Source organism: Nothobranchius furzeri, chromosome 12 (assembly GCF_043380555.1).
Source record: "Nothobranchius furzeri strain GRZ-AD chromosome 12, NfurGRZ-RIMD1, whole genome shotgun sequence".
NCBI classification, from domain to species: domain Eukaryota; kingdom Metazoa; phylum Chordata; class Actinopteri; order Cyprinodontiformes; family Nothobranchiidae; genus Nothobranchius; species Nothobranchius furzeri.
Window position 1 is genome coordinate 18,502,850 of NC_091752.1, and position 22,986 is coordinate 18,525,835.

The 22,986-nt window shown below is 42.9% G+C and overlaps 1 protein-coding gene across 2 annotated transcripts in view; it reads left to right on the forward strand.

The window, feature by feature from the left end:
* lmbrd1 (LMBR1 domain containing 1) overlaps window positions 1-22,986 on the forward strand; it is a 95,752-nt gene that overhangs the window by 18,889 nt on the left and 53,877 nt on the right. For both annotated transcript variants that reach the window (XM_054750143.2, XM_054750144.2), the window contains exons 4-6: window positions 12,030-12,127; window positions 13,711-13,778; window positions 20,042-20,130. In XM_054750143.2, the coding sequence (XP_054606118.2) occupies window positions 12,030-12,127; window positions 13,711-13,778; window positions 20,042-20,130 (255 nt within the window). The remainder of the gene's footprint in view (window positions 1-12,029; window positions 12,128-13,710; window positions 13,779-20,041; window positions 20,131-22,986) is intronic.

Here is a 22,986-nt window from a genome sequence, read left to right on the forward strand (position 1 = left end):
TTTCCAACTAACATCCAGACAGAGCTGATATAACTCCAGCGAACAGCGACACGCTCAAACCAGCACGGCTCTGTGGCTGCTGTCGTGTTTCCTCCTCGACACACAACAACGTGGTCAAGCTGCTCAGACATGTTCATCAGCACAAACCTACGTGAGCACCTGTTGTCATCTAATGTTGTCATTATTATGATGAAGATGAACAAAACAACAGGAGTCTCCTCCTCAGCTCAGATCAACCCCATGATGCAGGTATCTGGCTGGAACAGGTGAGCATCACAGTAAACCAGTGGAGCAAACTGAGCTTTAAATATGTTGGTTTTCTGCTCTTTTTCTGCTCCAAAACATAAAAGTTAACAAGTGAGATGTTGCATTTTCATTTAAGATAAAATTATATTTTCATTTTGTTGTTGGCGCGTGAGAAAAGATTTTAAAGATTTTAAAAATGCTGATTATACCACAAGTAATGAATACCACTGATGCTTTTAATTTAAAACTGACTTGCTCGTGTGTAATTTGGTTATTCCACATTCAGTGTTAATGCAGAAATAAGTTTGTTTCCAAATTTAAAGGTTCAAAATTGCATATATGTTGATAAAGAAAATGTGAAAATTTGCCATCACTTTTTCAAAAAATATTAAGTTTGGCCTTCGACTCCGTCCCAGAGTTTCATTTTGGCCCCGTGTGAGTTTGAGTTTGACACCCCTTCTTTATACAATAAGTCAGCAATTGTTTTATGTCATGCCGTTCATTATTAATTGAGTTGATGCAGCATTTAAGTAATGTTTTAGTGTCAAAGTAGCAGTAATTAATGGAATAGATTCATCCATCCATCCATCCATTTTCATCCGCTTCTCCGGAGTCGGGTCACGGGGCCAGTAGCCTAAGGTGAGAAGTCCAGACTTCCCTCTCCCCAGCCACTTGGGCCAGCTTCTCTGGGGGAATTCCGAGGCGCTCCCTGGCCAGGTGAGAGACATAGTCCCTCCACCGTGTCCTGGGTCTACCTTTAGGTCTCCTCCCGGTTGGACGTGCCGAAAACCTCACTAGGGAGGCATCCAGGAGGCATCCTGACCAGATGCCCGAGCCACCTCAACTGGCTCCTCTCGATGTGGAGGAGCAGCGGGCCTACTCCGAGCCCCTCCCGAATGACCGAGCTTCTCATTCTATTTCTAAGGGAGAGCCCAGCCACTTTTCGGAGAAAACTCATTTCGGCCACTTGTATCCGCGATCTCCTTCTTTCGATCACTACCCAAAGCTCATAACCATAGGTGAGGGTAGGAACGTAGATCGACTGGTAAATCGAGAGCTTCACCTTCTGACTCAGCTCTCTCTTCATCACGACAGACCGGTACAATGCCCGCATCACTGCATATGCAGCAATATGCAGCACCAATCCGCCTATCGATCTCACGCTCCAGTTTCCCCTCACTCGTGAACAAGACCCCGAGATACTTAAACTCCTCCACTTGGGGCAGGACCTCATCCCTGACCCTGAGAAGACATTCTACCCTTTTCCGAATCCAGACCATGGTCTCAGATTTAGAGGAGCTGATTCTCATCCCAGCTGCTTCACACTCGGCTGCGAACCGCTCCAGCGAAAGCTGAAGATCTCGTTCTGATGAAGCCAACAGGACCACATCATCTGCAAAAAACAGAGCCTGATCCTCAGGCCACCTAAACGGATGCCCTCCACACCTTGGCTGCGCATAAAAATCCTGTCCATAAAGGTTATGAACAGAATCGGTGACAAAGGGCAGCCTTGGCAGAGTCCAACTCTCACTGGGAATGAGCCCGACTTACTGCCGGCAATGCGGACCAAGCTCTGACACCGGCCATACGGGGACCTAACAGCCCGTATCAGAGGGCCTGGTACCCCATACTTCCGAAGTACCCCCCACAGCCCCCCCCCCCCCCCCCCCCCCCCCCCGAGGGACGTGGTCCAACGCCTTCTCCAAATCCACAAAACACATGTAGACTAGTTGGGCAAATTCCCACAGACTCTCCAGGATCCCCCTAAGGGTATAGAGCTGGTCCAGTGTTCCATGGCCAGGACGAAAACCACATTGCTCCTCCTGAATCTGAGGTTCAACAATCCGACGGACCCACCTCTCCACAACCCCTGTATAGACCTTACCAGGAAGGCTCAGGAGTGTGATCCCCATGTAGTTGGAACACACCCTGCAGTCCCCCTTTTTAAATAAGGGGACCACCACCCCGGTTTGCCAGTCCAGTGGGACTGCCCCCGATGTCCATGTGATATTGCAGAGCCGCGTCAGCCAACACAGCCCCACAACATCCAGAGCCTTAAGGAACTCCAGGCAGATCTCATCCACCCCTGAGCCTTGCCACAGAGGAGCTCTTTAACCACCTCAAGTGACCTCAGCATCAGAGATTTGAGAGGCCAACCCAAAGTCCCCAGACTCTGCTTCCTCACTGGAAGACTTGTCGGTGGGATTGACGAGGTCTTCGAAGTATTCTGCCCACCGATCCACAACATCCTGAGTAGAGGTCAGCAGCACACTGTCCCCACTATAGATAGTGTTGGTAGCGCACTGCTCAACCCCCCCCCCCCCCCCCCCCCCCGAGGTGCCGGATGGTGGACCAGAATCTCCTCGAAGCCGTACGGAAGTCTTGCTCCATGGTCTCACCGAACTTGTCCCATGCCCATACACCTGGCTTGTACCAGGTTGGACTCCCTTTTGCCTTCAGAACCGCCGTAATCCTTCGTGTCATTGATTCAATAAGGACCTGGAAACATTCCTAAGAGATTTTTGTCCAGGTTGACATGATGGCATCACGTAGTTGCTGCAGATTTGTTGGCTGCAACCACGATGCAAATCTCCTGTTCCACCACATCCCAGAGGTGCTCTATTGGATTGAGATCTGGTGACTGTGGAGGCCATTTGAATACAGTGAGCTCATTATCATGTTCAAGAAACCAGTCTGAGATGATTCAAGCTTTATAACATGGCACATTGTCCTGCTGGAAGTAGCCATAGGAAGATGGGTACACTGTGGTCATAAAGGGATGGACTTGGTCAGCAACAATACTCAGGTAGGCTGTTGCTTTGCAACGATGATCAATTAGTACTAAGGGGCTCAAAGTGTGTCAGGAAAATGTCCCCCACACCATTACACCACCTCCACTAGCCTGAACCGTTGATAAAAGGCGGGATGGATCCATGCTTCCATGTTGTTGCTAAATTCTGACCCTACCATCCTAATGTCACAACAGACGTTGAGACTCATCAGACCAGGCAGCATTTTCCCAATCTTCTATTGTCCAATTTTGGTGAGAAAGTGCAAATTGTAGCCTCAATTTCCTGTTGCCCGGGAGTGGCACCCAGTGTGGTCTTCTGCTGCTGTAGCCCATCTGCCTCAAGGTTCAACGTGTTGTGCATTTCAAGATGCTCTTCTGCATACCTCGGTTGTAACAAGTGGTTATTTGAGTTACTGTTCCCTTTCTATCAGCTTGAACCAGTCTGGCCATTCTCCTCTGACCTCTGGCATCAACAAGGTATTTTTGCCTGCAGAACTGCCGCTTAAAGGATGTTTTCCCTTTTTTGGCTCATTAACTTTAAATCCTAGAGATGTTTGTGAGTGACAATTCCAGATGATCAGCAGTTTCTGAAGTACTCAGACCTGCCCATCTGGCATAAACAATCATGCCACATTCAAAGTCACTTAAATCACCTTTATTCCCCATTCTGAACCTCCGTTTGAACTGCAGCGGATCGTCTTGACCATGTCAACTTGCCTAAATGTATTGAGTTGCCACCATGCGATTGGCTCCTTAGTTATAATGAGCAGTTGGACAGGTGTACCCAATAAAGTGGCCAGTGAGTGTACATTAATTTGGTTGCAGTACCGATAATTGTTTAAAAGTTTCATTGAAACTTGTCTAGTGGCTCATTCACTGTTTTGCTAGCAAACACAAGTATACAAATAATACAGCAACATCACTGATGCCAACCTTTTACTGTTCAGTTGAAGGTGATAAAAATACAAGTACATGAATAATTTCTGATAGCTTTCTGAGAAATAACACATAACCACAAGAGCTGCTGAAACAGTTTAGGATATTGAATTATTTATCTTCAACTCTTTGTCACAGGGACAAATGTGCTCAAGTTTCCATAGTTATCAGATGTTCTTTCTAGTAGATGATCTGCATATATATAGTAGTACCTCCTCACACTCTTTCCTCTTTTCCGTGGTGGCTCTACCAGCCGACTAATAGGGGCCGTGTAAAGGTCGCGTTCACGCACAACAGGTCCCGTCGCTCAAACGTTTCCCAACAAGAACACAACCAGACTCAACAGAGCACATAAAATGACTTGCAAACAGAACATTTTATACGTTACTAGGTAGCCTGATTCTGGCTTTGCTTTCTGTCCAGTCTCTCCTAACCCAAAACGAGATTTGTGTACAAAGAAAGGTGCGTGCAGAGGTCGGAGAGACGGTCAGAGGCCAGTCTTAAAAACAACAGGACATTCACAATGACTGGATGAGGTTTTTCCAGGATTGTGCAGTGCAGAGGCAATTACATATTTTTTTAAAGTTTGCCAGAATGTTTAATTCATCAGGTGCCATCCATATGTGAAGAGCATTTCAAGCAATATGGCAAAAAATACCCCAGAAAAACTTCTCATACTACATTTCTTAGTCATAAATTGAAAGCGTTTCTTTCAAGTGTAAATAGATAAAAGTGGAACTAAAGCTCACAGGGTATCAAAAACCTGTTAGTTTTCATGTGCATTCCTTTTCTTTTTGTTCTTGTTGTAATAATTTACATCATCACCTCAGGGTGCTGAGTAATCCTGGCCAAGTGGCTGGGCACGTCTTCGTGACATGCTTCTCTCTGAGGTATTTCAAGACTTTCTGGACTGTCTCCACTGGCATCCTACTGTAGATACTTTACCTCTCCTCTAAAAATCTTCTTCAGGTTTGAGTTGGGGATTCTCATTCCACACATTATTGTAGCGAGCATATTTGAGTTTAGACTTTTGCTTATTTAAAGTTTTATTTATTTAGAAGCATTGTTCCTCATCCTGTTATCAACTTTGTCAAGGATGAGTTATTTGGACCACAACACTGCAATTACACCCTGAGCACAAAATTTAACGCTAATCTCTTTCTTGTACACCTCTCTGCTGAGAGTCTGTCATGTTATGAATATGTAGCACTTGTGTTTGTTTGAAACTCTGTTTTTCCTTTAACAAACATGACTACATTTTCTGTTTTACAATTGGCGTTAACAAGTTTTATATTTGTTCCCAAAATGACTTTACAAATATTTTAAACTTGAGTGCTTAATTCTGTTATTTCAGCATTGTTTTTGTTGATGCTTTTCTTATATGAGATTTTATTGTTGACTGTTTGATTTTGCACTGCTTGTATGATTTGTGTACTGCTTTTAATTTTGTTGTTCAGTGACCTTGAGGGACTGAAAGATGCTTACAAATAAAAGGTAATAATAATAATAATAATAATAATAATAATAATAATAATAATAATAATACACTTGTTTTTTAAATATATTTTTTTGTATTAGAAGGTTGTGGCCTAATGGTAGAGTGTCCGCCCTGAGACTGGGAGTTGGGGGTTTGATTCCTGGTCAGGTCAGACTAAAGAATTTAAAAATTGAGCCCAATACCTCCCTGCTTGACACTCAGCTCTAAGGGGTTGGATTGAGGGGTTAAACCACCAAATAGTTTCTGAGCACAGCCACAGCTGCTCCCCATGGGGATGGGTCAAATGCAGAGATTAATTTCACCATTGTGTGGTGATGACCAAGTCTGACAACAGTTTTGTAGTGGAGCTCCTTTCCATTCCCCCAAAGCCCTAACCCCACTCATAAAACTTGGAGATTTCAACAAATTACATTATACTGCCCTTCTGTGTCGAGTGGGCGTGTTTTCCCCATGCGTACGTGGGTTTTTCCCAAATTCTATTGAGGATGCGAATGGTTGTTTGTATCTTTGTGGCCCTGTGATATACATGTGATTTGTCCAGGGTGTCACTGGAGATAGACACAAGCTCAAACTGAGGTCTCTGGTCCTCCAGGGGTATTCAAGCCATGAGTTGGGGGTTCCTGAAAACACATGTAGTGGGATCTGAAGACGCACTGTATACATCTCCTGGGTAGAGCTAATTAGCACAGTGGACACATTTTTTAGTAAGGGAGTAAATTTTATTTATATAGCACTCATCACAGACAGAAAATTACAAAGTTCTTCACATAGATCTAAACAAAAAAAAAACATAAAATCATAGTGATCTTAAAACAAAAATGGATTAAAATCTGAAAAACAAAGTAATAAAATTTTAAAATACCATAAAACTGATGGAACATTATTACAAATTTGAGTTAAAAATAAGAAAATAAAAGCTTTAGGTAAAAGTAGCTTTAAATAAAAGGGTCTTCAGCTGTTTTTTATGTGTCTAGACTGTCAGTACTACATAAGGATAAAGGAAGATCATTCCAAAGTTGGGGTGCAGCAGTCTGGAAGGAGCGATGACCTTGATTTTTATATCTGGTCTTTGAAATTTCTAGAAGGTTCTGGTGTGTGGGCTTAAGGGCTCGGGTTGGAGCATAAGGCTTTAACAATTCAGTAAAATAAAGAGGAGCTTGACCATGTAGAGCCCTGAAAGTTGTAGTCAGGATTCAAAAATTAACTCTAAAGTTGACAGGTAACCAGTAGGGCTGCAGCTATCGAATATTTTTGTAATCAAGTACTCTGTCGAATCTTTTATCGATTAATCGAGTACTCTAATAAATTACTCTTTTGCGTTTTTAAACCATTATATCAAATAGCATGTTATAACATATGAAAGACCTCTTGAAATGAGAAAGCAATTGCCAGTTATTCTTCAAGTTTTATTCAAAATTAGTTTTCAAAACTTCAGCGCTTCAACTTTACTTCACAGTAAACAAATGCGAGCGGCTGCGGCCCAAACAGCACCAGAACCGCTCACGGCGCATGCGCAAACATGGCTCACCAGCTGTTTCCCTAACACACGTTCGTTTTAATTTCTACACTTATTTTTGTCTCACACTAACAAGGATTGTTGAAAGCACGTTTGCCGTGGTTATGTCAAATTATACTGATCACAAAACATTTATGTACTTTCTTTCGTTTTCCTCTGCCACTCATAAATACCTGTGTCCTCCTGCAGCAATCCCGAGGGACAACGGACATCAATAACAACACAGTAAAAAGTCCAACGTGTTGTAAAAACTGCTATTTTTAGCACATTTAAAGTCTGACGTGTTGCTACCAGACGTACGGTGTGAGCTGAAACTAAGTGCTACAAATGAAAAAGTTGCACAGTGTCCGCAGAATATATAGAAATACAGGCTAAAATGCATTATCTTTTAGAGGCTCCGAGTCCGCTTGCAGAAGTGACATTTACATGTGGATGTTTCCTGGTCAGGTTGCAGCATCGAGAAATATGTTGTGGTAGGCTAAATCCATTTTACAGTATTTACACTGGACTACGTTTTCCGCCTTATGACGTGGAAAAATGGTCTCACACCTTTGACATTTTCTGTCTTTTTCACACTCCACCGGGGTCCACATTGTCTGCCATGTCCGCTTAAAAGAAAGTTAAGTTGCGTTTGCTACTCGCGTGTGCATTCAGTGCAGTGTGTATGTGCGTCACTTATTTCGGTCCGGGTGAAACATGACCACGGGCGATTGCAAAGCCATGAATTAAACGAAGATTCGAGGCAGAGAATTTGACTCAAGGATTTTTTGTACTCAAATTATTCGAGGTACTCGAGGAATCGTCTCAGCCCTAGTAACCAGTGCAGAGACATTAGAATAGGAGTGACATGTGCTGATCTGTTTCCTCCAGTTAGGAGTCTCGCTGCAGAGTTCTGGACCAACTGAAGAACATTTTTTTGTTAAAACATGTGAAAAGTGTGTTACAGTAATCTAGACAGGAGGAGATAAAGGCATGTATAGCCATTTCAAGTTTATGTTTTGACACCAAGCTTCGCAGTTTGGAAATATTTCTTAAGTGATAAAAACAGTTTTGGACCAATGTTTTTGAATGGCCTTCAAGAGACATTGATTGGTCAGAAACAACAACCAAATTCCTCAAGTTTGATTTGATGGCAGAAGATAAATTACCAAGTTGTTGACTAATCAGGGGAACCATGCTTTCAGGGGCAATGCTTAGACATTCTTTTCAAAGTTAAAGTTAACAACTTTATCTTCTAGCCAGCTGGTGATAGCTGAAAGACACTCTAGTAATTCAGACAGTTTATAGAACTCAGAATCCTTAAAGGAGCAGTACAGCTGAATATCATCTGCATGTAGGTGATAATAGGCATTATGAAAAGAATCAGTTATCTGTCCAAGAGGGTGTATGTACAGTAGAAACAACAGTGGACCCAAAACAGAGCCTTGGGGTACCCCACAGAACAGATTGGTAGAATCTGACATGATTTGGTTTAAACAGACACTGAAACTTCTGTAAAAAGGTACAATCTCAACCAGTCTAGAACAGTTCCAGAGATCCCCACCGAGTCACGAAGTCTGTTAATTAAGGTGCTGTGATCAACCTGGTCAAAAGCTGCAGAAAGATCTAACAATTCCAACACTGTAAACTCCCCATTCCCTGCAGCCCTCATGATGTCACTGGAAACTTCAAGCAAAGCTGTTTCTGTTGAATGCTTTTTGCAAAAAGCAGATTGGAAACCAGTCAAACCAGTTGTGTAGTTCCAGAAATGTAATCAGTTGATCTGCCACAACCTTTTCCAATATTTTAAAGATGAAGGGTAATTTAGAAATGGGTCTGTAATTTTTAGGCTGAGAGGAGTCCAGTCTGGGTTTTTTAAGTATAGGTTCAATAATGGCATGTTTGAAAACAGATGGAACAGAGCCAGATTGTAGATATAAATTAATAAAATCCACAATACATGGGCAAATTTGGTCAAACGTCAATGAACAAGGTGGTAGGTAGGGATGGACAATATATCGGCATCAGTATCGGTATCAGCCGATGTTAGTCACTTCTTAACATTCGATAAATGGCGTTCGCTGGCGTTCGATAAATAAAACTGGGCCAATTTTAACAAGGATCTTTCATGGATGTTAAAACAAAGAGTCGGAGTACCCGGCCCGGAGGGTTACCGGGGTCCCACCCTGGAGCCAGGCCTGGGGTTGGGGCCCGTGAGCGAGCGCCTGGTGGACGAGCTTTCGCCCGTTGGGCCCGGCCGGGCCCAGCCCGAACCGGATACATGGGCTCATCCAACTGTGGACCCACTACCCGCAGGAGGAACATGAAGGGTCCGGTGCAATGTGGATCGGGTGGCAGACCAAGGCGGGAGTCTTGGCGGTCCGATCCCCGGACAAGAAAACTGGTTTTTGGGACATGGAACGTCACCTCGCTGGCAGGGAAAGAGCAGGAGCTTGTGGCAGAGGTTGAGCAGTACCGGCTAGATGTAGTCGGACTCACCTCGATGCATAGCGTTGGCTCTGGAACCCAAGTCCTTGAGAGGGGTTGGACACTCTCCTTTGCTGGAGTTGCTCCGGGTGAGAGGCGGAGGGCTGGGGTTGGCTTTTTGTTAGCCCCAAGATTCTCTGCCTGTGTGTTGGAGTTTACCCCGGGGGACGAGAGGGTAGCTTCCCTGCGCCTTCGGGTCAGGGAACGGGTTCTGACTGTTGTTTGTGCTTATGGGCCAAATATCAGTTCAGAGTACCCACACTTTCTGGAGTTCCTGGGACGATTTCTAGATAGTGCTCCATCAGGGGACTCCATTTTCCAGCTGGGGGACTTCAATGCTCATGTGGGCAATGACAGCATGACCTGGAGGGGTGTGATTGGGAGGACCCGCCCGCCTGATCGAACTCGAGTGGTGTTTCGTTATTGGACTTCTGTGCAAGCCGCAGTTTGGCCATAACGAACACCATGTTCGAACATAAGGATGCCCATTGGTACACTTGGTACCAGGGCAGCCTAGGTCGCAGGTCGATGATAGACTTTGTAGTCGTATCATCTGACCTGCGGCCGTACGTTTTGGACACCCGAGTGAAGAGAGGAGCGGAGCTGTCAACTGATCACCACCTGGTGGTGAGTTGGATCAGATGGCAGAGGAAGATGCCGCGTAGACCTGGCAGACCCAAACACATAGTGAGGGTCTGCTGGGAACACTTTGCAGAAGAATCTGTTAAGACGGTCTTCAACTCTCACCTCCGGCAGAGCTTTGACCGCGTCCCAAGAGCAGTGGGGGACATTGACTCCCAGTGGGCCTTGTTCCACTCTGCAATTGTTGAGGCGGCTGTTCCTAGCTGTGGTCGCAGGGTGGCCGGTGCCAGTCATGGTGGCAACCCCCGTACCCGCTGGTGGACACCAGAGGTTCGGGGAGCCGTCAGGCTGAAGAAGGAGGCCTACAGGGCGTGGCTGGTCTGTGGGTCTCCGGAGGCAGCAGACAGGTACCGGATAGCCAAGCGGGGTGCAGCAGTGGCAGTTGCCAAGGCAAAATATCGGGTGTGGGAGGAGTTTGGTGAGGCCATGGAGAAAGACTATCGATCGGCTCCAAAGAGGTTCTGGCAAACTGTCCGGCGCCTCAGGAGTGGAAGGCAGCAACTCGCTCACACTGTTTACAGTGGGGATGGGGAGCTGCTGACGTCAACTGGGGCTATAGTCGGACGGTGGAAGGAATACTTTGAGGAGCTCCTCAATCCCACCTATGCGCATTCCGAGGTGGTACCAGAGCTGGGAGACCTGGGGATGGATTGTCCAATCTCTGGGGCAGAAGTTGCTGAGGTAGTCAAACAACTACACAGCGGCGGAGCCCCGGGGGCGGATGAGGTTTGTCCTGGTTATCTCAAGGCTATGGATGTTGTAGGGCTGTCATGGTTGACACGTCTCTGCAACATTGCGTGGTCATCGGGGGCAGTTCCTGTGGAGTGGCAGACCGGGGTGTTGGTCCCCATCTTTAAGAAGGGTGACCTGAGAGTTTGTTCCAACTATAGGGGGATTACACTCCTCAGCCTCCCTGGAAAGGTCTACTCGGAAAGGAGCTCGGACATTTGGGAGGGACTCTGAGTAGAACCGCTGCTCCTCCGGATCTAAAGGAGCCAGTTGAGGTGGTTTGGGCATCTGGTCAGGATGCCTCCTGGACGCCTCCCTGGGGAGGTGTTTCGGGCATGTCCTGCCGGCAGGAGGCCCCCGGGTCGACCCAGGACACGTTGGAGAGGTTACATCTCCAATCTGGTCCGGGAACGCATTGGGGTCCTGCCGGAGGAGCTGGTGGAGAAGGCCGGGGAGAGGACGGTCTGCAGCTCCCTAGTTGGGATGCTGCCCCCGCGACCCGGACCCGGATAAGCGGAGGAAGACGACGACGATGACAATTTTAACAACCGATATTTTTTCCATCTCATCTCCATTTGTTTGCCTGTTTCAGAGGGTGAGGGGGGTGATGTGTATTTGTTTAGTCATGTGAACAGTGAATGAAATCATCTCAGAACCGTAAATTTGTGTGTTGTGTGTCCATAATAACATAAATTCAGCTTTAATAATTTTCATTCTATACAAAATCTGATTTTAGAAGCATTAATGTCAGTATATCGGTATCTGCAAATGTCGGTTATCGGCCATAACAGTGATCTTAATATCGGTATCGGCCCCAAAATTTTCTAATCGGTGCATCACTAGTAGTAGGAATAATAACAAGGGAACATGAGGTTGGTTTCATGTGTTTCTGAATGAGGCAGGTGTCCTGGAAACTTACAGGAAAAGAAACATGACTGGGAGGAAAGTGGTTGGATTGGAGAGTAGGAAGTGGATGGGGTGAAAAACAAGAGGTTTTTGGAGAAATTTTACCCTCTATAAGTGGTCCCCGGCCCCCAAATTTTTGAAAAACCTTGGTTTAGAAGATGAGTGAGTGAGAAATGCCATGGTGTTTGTAAATTTTATTGTCACAAAATTAGTTTTACAAACTAGACCAGAGAATTAAATGTTCGTTTAGATTTTGACTAATTCTTTGACCTTTTATTCTTTTTTTTCCATCTGTTTAGCTCTCTACTCCATTATACTGTTCTGTGTCTTCCTATGGATTCCCTTTGTTTACTTCTACTATGAAGAAAAGGATGACAACAACACAAACAGGTGCTTGGTAAGGAAACCTCTCTTTACCTATGCATGAGCCAATATAGCTCATTTAAATGTGGTTGTGAGAATGTTTTTTTTCCTCCACATCATGTATCTACATCTGATTACCGTGCAAAAAATAATAAAATCCAAAGTAATTCAGTTGGTAAGTTCCAGCAGCATTAGTCACTTTAAATGCAGTTTCACTTGAACAAGGCTTATCCTTCGGAAGCTTCACATTGGGATTATTCTAATGCAGATTGTATTAAAGTGCTTTGAAAGCATATTGCCTTTCTTTTCAGACATCTTGAATTAATTAACTGTTAGCTTTGTTTGCATACTAATGTTGAATGATGGAAAATGTTATCATTTGCGTGAGTCTTCCTTTTTGTCCCCATGCATGGTACGGCACAAGTATTCCAAATACCTTTTATCCATCTGTTTTCAGCTTTTGGTTTAGTAAATAGCACCCTCTTACCTTTGTCATAAATATAGGAGTAAATAGATTTTTCCCATTACTCACTTTGTTTGCTTCCCCTTATGGCGTTTGTAATTGCAGAGCTAGTTTTGTTTAGTTTTGTTCTGAATCAGCAGGTACTCGCTTGAAAATCTTTTCTCCGAAATCAAAGATACCACACAGACTTTCTGACCACTTACAGTGCAGTGAAGCGGTATTTATTTATTCTTATTCTGCAATTATGCACTTGGAAAACTTGCATTCACAAAGTAATTATGAGAGGAAAGGAAAAAACCATGTGTAAAGTACAGCAGAGACCATGAACTGTAAGCAATCCAAGGAGAATTCTGAGACTTTCTGTTTATTTGCTAGGAAAAACAGTCAGGATATTTTAACATTCTTAATATAAACAATACACCCCCAAGCATGTCTGATGTAGCAACTGAATCAAAACAAATGAACATCCATCCATCCATCCGTCCGTCCGTCCGTCCATCCATCCATCCATCCATCCATCCATCCATCCATCCATCCATCCATCCATCCATCCATCCATCCATCCATTCATCCATCCATCCATCCATTGTCTGAACCCACTTCGTCCACATAGGGTCACGGGGCCTATCTCCAGCGGTCAGTGGGCAATCAGGTGGGGTACACCCTGGACAGAGAGCCAGTCCATCGCAGACAAATGAATATATTGAATTCATTTATAATAGTAATAATCACACTGTTCTGGCTTTGTGCTTCTGCACTCAAACTCCGAATCAAAGGCTCTCTATTGTTGTGTCAGTTGTCTTCAGAAATTATCCTCATGACTCATGGTATGACTTGGTAATTAGTGAGTATGAACTCAAAGTCATAGCAACGAGCCTTTCTCCTTGCCATGTGTCAGTTTTGAGCTGACAGAGGCACTTTCTCCTACAGAAAGCAGGGTCTTTTGTATTGTCACTTAAAAAGACCCTTGAATAGTGCCAGATGTGGTGTGTTATTTCTGCAAAGTCAAACTGGATCTACACTTTCTCTGTGTTGTGCTCATTTACTACAGCGCTTATCTAAATGGATTATAAACCGTTTAACTCTCACACAATGAATTATAATATTTCACTTTATATCCACGATTGACCAGTTATATATTTTTTTTATTGTAGCAGGTGAAAAACGCTCTGAAGTACACCGTTGGATTTGTCATTGTCTGCGTGGTGCTCCTTTTAATTGGGTGAGTAGGAAACACGGATTGCTTCTTCTGCTTCAGTACAAGTCTCTCTCTCTCTCTCTCTCTCTCTCTCTCTCTCTCTCTCTCTCTCTCTCTCTCTCTCTCTCTCTCTCTCTCTCTCTCTCTCTCTCTCTCTCTCTCTCTCTCTCTCTCTCTCTCTCTCTCTCTCTCTCTCTCTCTCTCTCTCTCTCTCTCTCTCTCTCTCTCTCTCTCTCTCTCTCTCCTCCCCCCCTCCCTCCCTCCCTCCCTCCCTCCCTCCCTCCCTCCCTCCCTCCCTCCCTCCCTCCATACAGTTGCAAGTTAGAAATACATGTCTCAGATGTCCCACAGGCACATTCATTTAATTATATGATTATAATGCATGTAAAATAGTTTTATTCTATCTAGAGATGGCTCATATCTTATCATCCACAATATTACCAATAATTATTTCTTGTCCAGAGAAAAAATCCATCATATTAAGTTAAATCCATTACGCATCCTCATCTCATGCATTCTCTAGTCAATATTACACTCTGCACTCACTATTTGTCCCTCACTTCTCTCCGTAGCTGTTTCCTGATTACGTGCGGGAGGGGTTATGCATAAACAAAGCTCCAGTCGGGAGCCACAGTGACAAGTCTCGCTAAAACACACACAGACATCTCCAAATAATAAAAGCCACAAAGCTAAATGCAAAATTTTGAGCACTATATTGATCCAGAGGTTCCGTGATTGAACTGACGCGTGAGAATACACTTAATGATCGCTTAGAGACGGAGCAAGCTAGTGGCTAATGCTAGCCACTATAATTGAGTATAGTGTGCTTCTTCAAAGATTCATAATCGTTTTTGTTTGCATCCCGATGCATCGATTGTTAGATTATTTTCCTCTGCTCTACCGAGCACCCCAGCTATACAAACCAACACACTGCCTTAAACTTGCTCTCGGTGTGTCTGTCGTGCAGACAGATGCAGAGTAGCAAATAGTGTGACTCAGCTGAAAAAAAAATTTGCTGGTAGACACATCCAGAAACAGTGGTACGGGTGATAGAATGCTAATAGATGGTTCTACGATCTCCGAACTTTGGTAGATCGTCATCACTTTATTATCCTTAACAATCTTATATCATCAGATTGCATGGCATATCTGATATCCATAGCATTCACAGCTGGACGCCCAGTTGGAAGTCGGAGGTACCCTGCCTGCAGTGAGGTGGCGGAGCCAGGCCACATGAGCCCATGCTCTGCTCTTCCAAAGAGGTCGGATATCAGTGCCACTGTGTGGTACCCGGCCCTAGCAACACATTATATTTCAACTCACTTTAACAAAACAGATTGTTATGTTAAATGCACAGATTTACCCCATTCTACTAGCAAAAGAAAGTACAGGAATGTAATTTCACTTACTGATTAAAAAAAAGCAGATACTTATTAGATGATCTGTTTTTTTTACAATCAGTTCTACAGCTTGCCATGTTTGTCCAAAAATCCCATAATTAACATTAGAACACGAACACACATAAGACACAGCTTAAGTTCAGAAAATCTAAATGGCCAAACATCTATTAATGTGAGGCTGAACCCTTTCCCGGAGCTAGCTGCTAGCACTTGCTCAGACAGTTCATGCTACCTGTCAATCAAACTTAATTATTCATAATTTCATGCATTTAATTACAAGAGTTAAAAAAAATTGCTTCTCTCAGAGTTGTCATGACCATAGGGAGCCTAAGTCTCCTCCCTTTCTGGTCGGCTCATGGGTCCCCGGAAAAACGAAAATACGAATACAAATCAACGGGGCTAAACATGCTTTTTTCTAACTCCCTTTGCCATACGCCCTGGATCACACATATGTTGTACTGCAATTTAAATGAAAAGTAATGATGGGTGTTTCGACCACGCCTGTTACATACTTAGAGATTTATCAGCTTGTAAAAGTCCGTAATTAGCATGACTACACACCAGAAATTGGCACGTTGCATATGTGACGCCACCACGGAATCTCCTCTCCCCTAATGTAGCTGCGACTTACCAAATGACCAGATTTATGGTGGCTCCTTTGGGAAGTTTGCTGAAGTTACAGCCATTTCCCCTCAGTTTTCTCTGTGTCTGGTTTGATGATGTCACTTTCGTGGTGTGCATTTGTAGTCCTGGACCTATTTTCACACAAAACCTAAAATAATGTTTCCCGCTGTTCGAAAATAAGCGCGTTCTTGGTATCAAAATGTGTTTTCAAAATGCATGGCCATCATATGTGAAATCCATGGCACAAAACCAATGGAATTAGAAAATAGCGTTTTCAGCCCCATTGACTTGCGTTAATTTTTTCGCTATTCCAGCGACCCGTGGTCTGGAAGTAGATGGGCGGAAATTAGGCTCCCTATAGACTAGAACTTATAAACCTAAAATTGTATTTTGAACCAGTCTTTAAACATGTTTATTCCTGCTGTGAAGTTGGCATTTTTCACATATAAGTCTATGGTAACTTGCTCCTTTCTGGTGCCAGCCCCTAGTGGATGAGGAAGGAACTGCAAATTTAGTGATTTCCCAGTTGGCTTTGCTTTAGGCAGGCAGAGTTTGCCCCTTGGTTGAAACCAATAAGTCCAATAGACACAGATCCTTGGATTTAGATATGATTTATTTAAATAGGAACGTGACTCATATTTTCAATACATTTGCGGTGGTCTCTAGTAGGAATGGATGCCTTGTAAGTCTTACTCTGGGGAAAAAAGCTCCGGAACACCTGTTTTAGCACAGATAATTCAGCAGGAGAAAGTAGCTTTACATGACAAGATTTGAAGTCTTATTTTCTGATATTTGGACATTTCACCTCTGATTTGCTAACAGCAACGCGACTCTACTACTGACTCCCTTTACTTTTCAACATTGATGTTGATGATCTCCACCAATAATACAAGCCTGGAGGAGTTCTGTTGTGTGGTGAAGATGCTAATGCTAATGGTTATCTTCTACTAGTCTTTTAAGTGACAGTGTGACATAGATCTGCCAGGCTTTTCAAATCCTAGAACTTCACTATTTTCTATCAGAAGCTAACACAGGAGATAGGTGTAGAAGATTATTTTTATTCTCAGCCTGCGTGAAAAACTCAGACTGACTGATGATTTAAAAAATGGTTTAAAATGAAGCTACTTCTTAACTGCAGATTTTGCTTTGGTTAAAGGTTCGTAGCACTAGGGAGATTTTCACTGCAGCTGTGATATCAACACACCTGAAGGTCCAGCTTGTACATTTGAGTGTGCTCCTTCAACCATTAAATGGGGCTTTGAAAGAAAGCTTATCTGGTTTGGGAAAGAAGGAAGACAAGGCCATAATGCTTTACACCGTAAAGTTTAGAGGACATGTTTATAGACAAGCCTCTACAGTGGCTCTTTTACCCCATGAACTGTGACCACTTTGTTCTATCAGTTGTTTGTTTGTTCCTTTAAATTTTGACAGTGATGCTTTTTCTCTGATTCCAGGAAACATAATTGACTTTGTTTTCTTGTCTGCTCAGTCTGCCAGTATTTACTTAAAGCTACAAAGCTCAACACCCTCACAAACCAATCACTGTCTCTATCTATGCGTTGCTGTTTAAGATTCAGACCACACAAAAATCTTTGTTACATGCTTCAGGGTTCGTGTGTAATACTTGTGAGTGAAAACAGAAGTATAAGATCAGAATTTCTGGGTTTCTAAAAAATATGTACATGTGTGCGTCAAGAATATTATTTTAATCAGTGTGTTTCCAATAATTGATTGACAGTGTTTGGGTATAGGGAGCCTAAGTCATGCTCATCTGCTTCCGGACCCTTGGGTTCCCGGAAGAACAAAAAAAGTCAATGGGGTTAAAAATGCTATTTTCTAATTAAGCTTGTTATGTGCCATGGATTTCACATATGGTGATCGTGAATTTTAAGGACATATTTTGATACCAGTAAAGTGCTTATTTTCGAATCAGGGAAACTTAATTTTAGGTTTTGTGTGAAAATAAGTCCAGGACTACAAATGCGCATCACCCAAGGGACGCCATCGAACCAGACACCGAGAAAAACAGAGGGAACATTACCAAGTTCAGCAAACTTCAAATCCTTCTTTCAGGAGGAAAGAACCACCATAAATCTGGCCATGTGGTAAGTAGCAGCTACGCTAAAGGAGAGGAGATTCTGTGGTGACGTCATATATGTGACGTACCGATGTCCGATTTGTAGTCATGCTAATTAGGAACTTTTACAAGCTGATAAATCTCAAAGTACGTGACTGGCATGTTCCAAACATCCATCATCACCTTTCATTTAAATATAAGTACAACATTTGTGTGATCAGGGCGTAAGGCAAACAGATTAGGAAAATAACTCTTTTAGCCCCGTTGACTTGCATTAATTTATTTTTGTTTTTCTGGGGACCCATGAGCCGACCGGAAAGGGAGGAGACTTAGGCTCCCTATACGAATTTCATGGTTTTTAAATGCCATCAAACATGTAAAAAAAATCAGTCTCAACTATTAAAGTGCCACAAGTTAGTAAAGAAAAGCAGGCATGAGCAGTGGAGCACACAGCTTCCTACTTATCCCACTGAGAAGCAGTGCTGAATTTGGCTCCTATGCGCTCACAGCAGTCACCCCGGCTTTCCACTGGATGTGAAAGCTGTCACAAAATCACAGGAGAATTGCAACACCGTGCGTGATTTTAGAAGTTATAAGAAAGGAAAAGGACTGCTGCATGTATCCAAAAAGTTTGTGGTTTATTTTCTGTACTGTTTACTTCGGCTACGGGGGTTTTAACAGGAAATGCCATACATTTAATTGCACGTGACTTTTATTATGAAAGTTTCCAGATGTTTACACTGCTTTTGTGTTTGAATTCCTATCAGGCCCGATCTAAACTGTGGAGTTTGATGTGTTTTGGAAGCATAGCGTGTAAAAAATAGACTCGAAATGTAATGATAGCATCCCTTTGCTTCTGGGATGCATCCAAAAGGTTAGACTTTGCTGCAGATGGAAAAGGAACCTGTCCTCTGTAATGGCGGCTATTTGCAGCTTGGCACCTTTTTCTGGTGTTTTGCAATGCATTTTAATTTGGTGGAAAGAAGGCGTCGGTCCTTGCGCTCCCGCAGCTGGAGTGGCCGGTTTGAGCTGTAGTCAGAGAAGATGTTTACCCCACTGTATCCATATTGCTAATGAATCGCTCATGCGGGAAGCTGCCGCTGGCTGATTCTACCCGCACCAATCAGAGGCGCCCAATAATAGGTAGGCATGAGAGTGACATAATTTCAGCCGGCCAGTCACTCCATAGGTGGGTGTGTGTAGTCAGCTTGTCATAGAACAGATTACAGAGGCGCAGTGCCGAAAACAATGGTCAGCTCTGCATGAATGATGCACGGACAACACCAGTGTAGACACAATAACCCCACCCAGCCCAGGCTGAACTGACTCGAGTGTAAAGGGCCTATAATGCTCTTTACATTCATAAGCAGGCCTGTTTTATCATCTTTTTTAATTGTTGATGCTTACATCCTTTGTGGATTTTAGAGCTTTAACAAACTGTAGTTTAAACTAGAATTGTCAGAGTTAACGCGTTATTGCGTTAACGCATTAACGCCAGAAAATATTTTATCACATCAATTTTTTTTCATTATTTTAAAAGTCTGTTACTAATTCTGAACGTTTCATGAACTCGTCGTAAACATTTACTCTTTGCACACACTAAACACCAATCGCTCCAACATGATACAAAAGAGAGGGAATTATAAATTCATGAGTGAAAAAGAAGCCATGTCTGCTCTGTGAATGAGTGGAAAAGCAAAAGTAAACTGCACGCAACTCTCTCTTCCTTTACTTTGAAACTCATACGACTAATCGTGATTAAACTAGTGCTGACAAATAATTTTAAACATCTGTTAAAGAAAAGAAAAATGTTGGGCTAGCATTAGCTAGCTTACACTTTAAACACTAAGGTATGGACTTTATCCAAATAAACTTCCACATTTGCCCATGCACTACAGCAATGTTCAGAAGGCCTAGAAGGAACCAAATTATTTATTCCATCCACCCATTTTCAGCCGTTTATCTGGAGTCAGGTCGCGGGGAGCAGCCTAAGACAAGAGACCCAGACTCACCCCAGCTACTTGGGTCAGCTCCTCCAGGGAAATCCCAAGGCATTCCCTGGCCAGCCAAGAGACATCTCCCTCCAGCGTGTCCTGGGTCTTCCCTTAGGCCTCCTCCTAGTTGGACGTGCCCGGAAAATGTATTTATTCTTTCAATTTATTTATTTATTTTTGTATCCCTTTCAGAACATTCATTCCTATTCAGGCCCCACCCAATCAAAATTCAACCCAGTGGCAGAAGATGCAATACCTGTTTGAAGAGCTTGGCAGCAGTCGTAAGTATAACTTTCTTTATTAGCGTCAAATTAGAAAATCTAGTCCAGGGTTGCCCAATCCTGGTCCTGGAAGGCCGGTATCCAGTCGGTTTTAGTGATTTCTGTGCTCCAGCCTATTAGATTCAGTGGCTGATTTACCTGTGCAGCAGCTCATCAGGCTCTGCAGAAGCCCGCTAATCACCTGCTGATTAAAAGCAGGTGTGTTGAAGCAGGGTTAAAACTTAAACCTGCTGGATACCGGCCCTCTAGGACCAGGACTGGGCACCTCTGATATTGCAGGCCTCTCTGACACAACTTATCATATTTGAATTTCTTTAGATTTCATCTGCAGTGAGTTTGTTGATGGTGCATCTTCTTTTTTCTGAGCTAACTGGTTAAGTTTGCACAAGCGTAATAGCGAGTCAGTTATGTAATAATTGTCAAATATTGGCAGGTTACAGGGGGTATTTCTAAATAGAGGTTTTTCTAGTTTGAAATGTTACATAAAAATGCTGAAATGGTCAAATTAGAGGAATTTAGCTGATGCATGTGTAGTTCTTTCAAAAGCATGTGTAGTTTTTTTCTGCAAACATTTAAAATTATACATAATGGAGCCCTTCTTCAGGCATCTTCTTATTTATTGAAACAATACAAGTAATTATGCTCCTTCCAATGCCGGAACATGGCCAAAAGTGGACCCCTCACAGTTCTTAGGCCCTTTGCCATCAAGGGACCTAGGAGGAAGTTGAACCATCTGCCTCTCTGCTTAATAGTGGACCCCTAAATGCTTTCCCTAACCTCCCTCTTTTGGCACGGGGGGAATTACTCTGCTGCTGAGGAAATGTGAGGATCATCCCATTTTTATATTCTTCTTCCCCTTCTGTCTCCATATGGGAGGTTAATTGTGTGAGGAAAAGGCACGTTTACCACAAAACAGTCCTGACCATTTTGCAACAACTGTTGATTAAGGCCACTACATATTTAATGGTCTAAACATTAGCCCCTTTTTTTTCCTGAATATACAACAGACCAGACCTCGAGCTTTTAAATTTGTTGTCCAAGTCCTTAAAGTACAGTTTGTGTTTTTGGCCATGTCTCATGGGGCAAGAACAGTCAACAGTAGTCCAGCATAAATGACTGCGTAGAAAAATGGAGCAGATTCATAATGTTTGCTTTCCCCGGTTTCTGTAAATGCATTGAGTATAAAGGAAACAGTTGACTATACTTGTGCATACATGTGATTAGGCTTTGGGAGCATTAGCATGAGCAAATGAAAATATTGAAAGCTATTTGACACATCAACCTTTAGATATTTATTGACATATTATGGCGCCATTTAAAATTGTGAAAAATAAGACCATTAAAGGGAATCTAGTGTAGCAATTAATACATATTAATTATGACCAATAAGATGTGATTATTCCATATAAATATGAAATATTGATCTGATTGATCTTTGAATGTTTAATCAGAAGATTGTCGATGGTCACTGCCGGTGGAGTTTAAAACAGCATGTACCTTGCTGGTGTTGAATATAGTAAGGTTGATGTATCAAACGTTGCTTACCAAAAAGTCTGTCCCGTCTCTGACGTGCTTTCCTGTTCAAAAGAATGTCCATGGAGAAGGGTTTGGTCTGAGAAAATGTCCAACAATGCATCTTAGACGTAGACATACCCCCTTAAATCTGCATGTCCCAACTCACTTTAATGTTTGCAATACATAAATGTTGTTGGTGGTAATGCTAACAGAACAACTTTAGCCCGAGCCATTGCCAACATCTCTGTTGGAAAAGAGGAAAACCACAAAGAAAAATGCCAGAACATATTTGTAACTTTAAAGGATGCGCTGGGAAAATCCAGATTTTGAGAGAATACCAGATAGATCCAAAGGTTACCTGTATACATGTATGGATCCGTCAAGGTAAACTAGCCAATCAGCATGCAGCTCATTCTATACTCATGTGCTGGCTGAGTGGGCAGGGAAAACCAGTCTTTCTGTTGTAGTGTTTCACTATGGGGTTGTTTTTGTCATTGATCAGGGCTCCTTGGTTATTTTGAGCCCCACCAAAGTTTCACATACTTTATAAAGGCTCAAAGAACAATTTCCAATTATAAAAAAAAGTTCTAGAACCCTTTTTAAAGTAGATAATTTTTTCTGATAATTTCACACATTTAAAATGAAATGAAAATCAAATACTGTACAACCCAGAGTAGTCATGCATTATGACCTATCAGAGTAACTCTGATGATCTTGATACAGTGTCATGTTCCAGATTCCAGTCTGGTTGGAGATGATGTATCTGATGCATATCTGACGCTTCAGCCTACAATTGAAAACCCTCGGGGTTCAGATGTGCACCCTACCCTGCAAAGCCCTGTCTGTTATTTCTAGTTTGCTTCTTGGACCTGGTGTGATGCTTTTCTTCCCCAGTGGCCAAATCCCGCAGAGGTTAGGGCAAAGTGCAAGAGGCTAAATGTTCTTTAGAGTAATTTCCCTCACAAGCATTACCTTATCTGTTTTGTTCTTTCTGGTACGTCCAAGTATTCTGACTTTAGCCCAGGCACCTCCCCTTAAATGAGCTAGTGATGCGTTGCTCCCACAAATTCACAGTTCTGTACAAGAGAGAGTAATATAGGTTTTTCTTTTCTTTGGAGTTTTATGGTATTTAAATGTACAACACCAGCATGACTGTTGCTCTAGAAAAGCAGTTGTGATGTCATCATTCTGTGTAGGTGGCACCTTTTCTCAATAGTTTCATTTGCTGCTGTAATGCAGAGTCATCCATATGCTAAATCTCTTCTCCAACTTCATAAAGTGCCACTTGCAGTATGTTATATAATGTTTGTGTCCCAAGATGCAGCTTCTCTCTGGTTGCTT